The 6,000-nt window shown below is 49.4% G+C and overlaps 1 protein-coding gene across 1 annotated transcript in view; it reads right to left on the reverse strand.

The window, feature by feature from the left end:
- The window catches only part of LOC144758587 (uncharacterized), a 48,998-nt gene extending 43,395 nt beyond the window's left edge, over positions 1-5,603 (reverse strand). Inside the window, exon 1 of the mRNA XM_078646436.1 lies at positions 5,059-5,603. Within this exon, the coding sequence (XP_078502562.1) occupies positions 5,059-5,603 (545 nt within the window). The remainder of the gene's footprint in view (positions 1-5,058) is intronic.
- Between the last annotated feature and the right edge of the window lie 397 nt (positions 5,604-6,000).

The following is a 6,000-nucleotide window of genomic DNA, read 5'->3' on the forward strand; positions in this document are numbered from 1 at the left end:
AATCTCTCGATGGTCAGTCAGCACAGAAGGGTCCACCAAAGTAGGCGACACTCTTTTACAATGAGTGCTGTGAAACCAGTTCTTCCTGTTCGTCACTCGAACCGCTGTCCTTGTAGCTAGGAGCACCTGTTCCGGTCCTCGCCACATGGGCTCCAAGCTGTTCGACCTCTCGAAGACCTTGACCATTACGTGGTCACCGGGTCGGAGTTCATGGGCCTCACCTGTAGACCTGTCAGGAAGAGCTTCTCGAACCTGTTGATTGATAGAAATCAAACTGTCAGCCAACTGTGATAGGTAGTCACTCATCAAAACGCATGGTACATCATGTATGGGGCGTGGCTTACCGACTCCCCAAATGTTCATAGGTCTCCCAAATACCACCTCATATGGTGTAAGTCCAGATCGTGAATGTGGCACTGATCTAATGGACAACAATGCCAAGGACAACAATGCCAAGGGCAACGCATCAGGCCATTTCAAAGACGTGGAAGCCTGTATTTTCGCTAGTTTCAACTTTAGGGTAGCATTATACCTTTCCACTAGCCCTGCTGATTGTGGGTGGCAGACTGCATGGAACTTCTGTTTGATCCCTAATCCTTCAGAACATACTCAACAACTTGCCCAATAAAATGAGGTCCGTTGTCACTCCCAAAAAATTTGCAAACACCAAATCTAGGGAAGAATTATTTCAATAGAACCTTTGCTGTAGTAAGAGCCGTATTATCCTTTGTAGGGTATGGCTCTATCCATTTACTAAAGGCACATACCACCACTAGAACATACTTCAAGTTATAGCAACATTCAAGCTGAATATAATCCATTTACAAAATGTCAAAAGGTGGGGTTGGTGTAGCAAATCCTCCTCTAGGAGTCTGTGTCCCTGTACCTGGATTGTACTGCAAACAGATCAAACAGGACTGTACTATCCTTTGAGCTGTGCCGGGAATTTCTCGATGCTCCCAAACTTGCGTAAGCAATTTCGTTATTGCTGAAGCTCCAACATGTGCCGGCCCATGTGCCATATGGACCATAGGCTGTAAATAGGCTAGAGGCAGTTTCCATTTATCCATCTCTTTATCGCGCCAACAGCCCTCATCATCCAACATTCCCTCTTAAGACCAATGCTCAAGCTCCTCCACTGAAGCAGATCTCTGTATGTCTAGCACTTCTTGTCTAGCATCATGCCAACACTCAGCTTGTGACTTCACTATGTACATAGATGTAGTGCTTCGCTGCATCGCAGTCTCACGGGCTACGCGATCTGCAAAGGCGTTGCCTTGTTCTGTCTTGTCAATTACTTTCTTGTGTGCGCTACACTTGATAATAGCTACTTTCTTCGGATATGTCAGTGCTACTCAGAAGTAGTAGTAGTAGTAGTAGTAACTTTATTCGATAACATTTTTATCATAAAAGTTGACATCAATTACACTATCAAAGAGACCACCGAGCCATACATACATATAGTTCTCCATGCATTATCTGCATCCCGTGGGATGTAAGAAAGCCTCTTTCCTTCCACAGTAGACTAAAATCATGGCCCACTCCAAAAGCAGAGCGGATATCTGTATAGTTGTTCACACACAAGTCAGTGCTAAACTCACACGCTCATGTCAAAGCTATTAGCTCAGCTGCTTGAGCTGACTTCTATGGTATACGAGCTGTCTCCACTACTGTCTGAAGTGTCATATGCAGCTGAGGTCGTGCCATCTGGTAACTTCAAACAAGACCCATCAACCCATAGTTCCCCATCTACGTATGTTGCAAATCGACGCAACCCTTTGTCTGTTCCTCAGAAAGGAATATACAATCAGGAGACTCCTGTGACTGAGTCTGAGTCGCTGGATACGGCAACAAAGTAGCTGGGTTCAGAGTCGCACATCTCTTTAGGGTAATGTGAGGGGCTAACAGTGTCAACTCGTATCCTGTCAAACGAGCACTAGTCAAGTGCAAAAATTGCTATTCTGCACAAGAAATCCAAGGCAGGCAGCATAAACCTTCTGAAACCGATGATTTTGATCAGAATAACTCCTCAGATTGACATTTGGCTGCACTTTTTTGTGCAAGGAGTCCATTTTGGGGGGGGGGGAGTGGGAGGAAGGAAGTGCCCCAGAGTCTCCAACTTCCTGTTCCTGTCCGGTAGGCTCCTCCCAGTGCTTTGTCCATGGCTTGGTCACTTTTGATTTGGATCTGGAGCTGGAAGGATTACTTTTTGTGGCTGCTGCTGGATATTTGTATTTGATGACTTTTTTTTTTTTTTTTCTTTTTTTTTTACTTTATTTTTCTTGCAGGCATTAAATGATATAGGTGCGTCAAGCCCCTAACAACACATCAAAGTTACATGTATGTCACACTTCCACAGCCATCGTGCCCACATCCCTGAGGCCGGGCGGCAACGTCCGAAACTTCATGAAGTGTATTGGAACGCTAAGGCTGACACTTTCCACATGTATCCCTCCAATCCTGCTTTTCGTTTTCTACCCGCAACTCCCCCCCCCCCGCCCACCCACCCTTATGAATCAACCAACTGATAGCTGTTCTTCCTAGGAGGGAAGACAGTCAGATCTTCCGTCTCTCTATCAATGAGTCACTTCTTCTTCAGTGCCATTTACGTGCAATAAACGGTTGCTTGTCCCCCTGTCCATTTCGTTGTGCAATACCCAATATGTGCGGTACCTCCATGATCCCTGTGGCCCTGCCCCCTTTCAGGCACACATCGTTTTCAAGTGTCCCCCTCTACCCCTCTCCGCCTTCCCTCCCTCCCAGTATCACCCCTTATCGCCCACTTCCAGGCCATGGTATTGTCTCCACTTACTCCACACTTTTCGGAATTTCTTGGGGCAGCCCCTCGCCTTGTATGTCACCCGTTCTGCTGCCATATAGAGGTCCAGCCCTCTCCTCCACTCCTCGATGTCTGGCCTCTCTGCTACCCCCCAGTATTTCGCAATGTCCCTTTTGGCCACCACTAGAGCCAGCACCAGGAAAGTGATATGCGGGCGTGGCAGGTCGACTTCCGTAACCATTCCCAATAGTGCTAATTTCGGGTCCAGTGTCAACTCTATCTCCAGCACCTCCCCCAGCTCAGCGAAAATGTGTGACCAATATTTTTGTATTTCTGCGCACAACCAGACGGTGTGGTAAAAATCTCCCTGGGCCGCTCTACATCTAAGGCATGTGGCGTCCGTTATCCTGCCCATCCTGAGGAGGCGCCTTCTATCGAAATATGTCCGATGTAGGACGTTCAATTGGATCAGCCTCAACCGTGATTTAATGGCCACCTCTCGAGGGTGCATCAGTATGAGCTCCCAGTCTAGATCCTCCAATACCCCTACTTCCGCCTCCCATACCCCTCTCAGTTTCGCCAGTGTCCCCAGCATATTATTCGTGAGTGTTTTGTACGTGAGGGACACTGCCTGGTGTACCATCTGTTCCTGCAGGAGTCTCCCTTCTAGTGGTGAATACTCTGGCATGTCTTGTAGTGGTACCTTCTGTGCGTTCCAGGCATGCGCTAGCTGTAGTTGTTTGTATTGTTGCGTGTGGTGTAAGCCATACTCCGCCCGCAGCATCGCGAATGTCTTCAGCTCACCGTTCCGGATCACATCCCCAATAGTGGATATCCCTATGTCGTCCCACCTGGTGAAACCTCTCAGTTTTTGAAGTTCTGTGAGCCAATTGCAATGCCATAGTGGTGTCTGACGTGTTAGCCGCCCCTCCCACCCCGTGGCTTTCGTAGCCCGTGTCCACGATCGGATTGTAATCACCGTCGCTGGCAAGAGCTTTCTCCCTGCCTTCCCACCATATAGATAGTGGAGTATATTATGTGTAGACAATTTGTGCCGTTCCAATGCGTATGTGGGGTGGTCCGCTGGTGTATGTAGCCAATCATTCACAGGGGTTAGGTGTTCTGCCCAGTAGTATGCCTCAAGATTCGGCAGCGAAATCCCTCCATTATATTGGTGTCGTTGGAGTGTCTGAAGTGCGATGCGCGTCTGTTTGCCTAGCCATATGAAGGATCGCAAGTCTGCGTGGATTCTGGTGATAGTGTTGGCTGGGAGCGGGTAGTATTCATTCTGAAGTGCGTAGAGGAATTTGGGTAAAGTGATCATTTTATACATTGCCGCTCTCCCCAAGAGGGTGAGCGGCAACTGCCTCCACCTTGTCATGTCCTCTACCGCCTCCTTCATTATTCGACCCACATTCTTCTGGAAGGAGACCTTCTCATCCACTGAGATATAGACCCCAAGGTATTGGAACCCCTCCACAGTGGAGAGTAGGCGGTCAGGTAGCGCTACCCCCTGTATCGTACCCTGCGGCGTGTACAGGACTGACTTATGCCAGTTGATGGTGTGGCCCGCCATCGCCCCAAAGCCCTCCAGCTCTCTAAACAACGCCCTTACCGTTACCTCGGGTTTCGTAATGTATAGTAATACATCGTCGGCATAAAGTGAGATTTTTTCCTGAGACCCCCCTATCTCACCCCATGCAAAACCGTGGATCTCCGGATTTTGCCGAATTCTGGCTGCCAATATTTCTATGGTGAGTGTGAAGAGCAGAGGCGACAGCGGGCATCCTTGTCTTGTGCCTCTCTCTACTCGAAATTCTCGCGATAGGCATCCATTCACTCGAACCCGCGCCTTCGGTGCCGTGTATAGCAGCCCTATCCAACTCCGAAAGTTCGGACCAAAGCCAAACCGACACAATACCGCCATAAGAAATGGCCAGTGCACTGCGTCAAACGCCTTTTCAGCGTCCAAGGACATGAACCAGTGCGGCTCCGTCCTATCCTTCACCTCTTGGAGCCAGTTGTGTGTCCGTCTAAGGTTGAGTTTTGCCGCTCTGTCCGGCAAAAACCCGGATTGGTCTGCGTGGATAAGGTCAGGAATGACTGTACGTAGGCGTGCCGCCAGAATCATGGCCAGCACTTTCACCTCTATATTCAGAAGCGAGATGGGACGGTATGAGGCACAGTCCTCTATTGGCTTGCCCTGTTTGTGTATTGGTACTATGGTTGCTAATTCTAAATCTCGAGGGAGGCTCCCTGCTTCGTATGCTTCGACATACAAGGCCAAGAGGTGACGCGTCAGTAAGTCAGCTGTTTTTTTAAAGAATTCCGCTGGGAACCCGTTGGGTCCCGGCGTTTTCCCCGTTTTCAAGTTATTAATGACTGTGGTTATCTCCTCCCGCCTAATTGCCGCCTCGAGTGGGGCACTGATTCCCACCTCCAAAGATGGAACATCAACATTGTCCATGTATCGTATAGCCTCGTCCACGGTCCCGAGGTCTCTTTCTCTATAAAAGTTCTCGTAATGTAGTGCGAATGCTTCGGCAATGCCCTTGTCCGTTTTTTCCATGCGCCCCTCGTCCCTCCTGACTTGGGCCACCCACCGCGCAGCTCTCTCTTTCCTACCTAACCACGCCAGCAGCTTACCCGATTTGTCGCCTACATCGTAGAGGCGGTGCAACGTTGCCAGCGATTGCGTTTTTGCCTCATTCGACACCAGCTCTCTGTACTCCCTTTGTTTGTCTTGCAACTGCCTCAGTGTGTCCCCCCTCTTGTTTCTGTGGTAGTCACCTTCCAAGGTCAGGATTCCAGTTTCCAACGCCATCGCCTCCCTGTGCCGCCTGTTTCGTTCGTCCCTCAGTCTCCCTTTGAGTCTGTCTCTCAACACCGGTTTCATGGCCTCCCAGAAGGTACTTTTGGAGTCTACCGAACCCTCGTTTTCGGCTATGTATACTTTTATGTCCGCCCTCAGACCCCGTTGTATGTCTGGAGTTTGAATGTCCCATGCCGCCAGGCGCCATTCCGTCTCTCGTCTTTCGGTGGATTTCCCCAATTTCGCATAGAGGGGGGAGTGATCCGAAATCCCCCTTGCTTTATATGTGTACTCATCTTCCTCTGACAGGTATTGCCTTGCCACGAAAATGTAATCTAGCCTGGAGAAGGCCTTATGTGCCCCTGAATAAAAGGAGTACGCCTCCTGTGTCGGGTGTCGCCATCGCCAT

Source organism: Lissotriton helveticus, chromosome 1_1 (assembly GCF_964261635.1).
Source record: "Lissotriton helveticus chromosome 1_1, aLisHel1.1, whole genome shotgun sequence".
In the NCBI taxonomy this organism is placed as follows: Eukaryota; Metazoa; Chordata; class Amphibia; order Caudata; family Salamandridae; genus Lissotriton; species Lissotriton helveticus.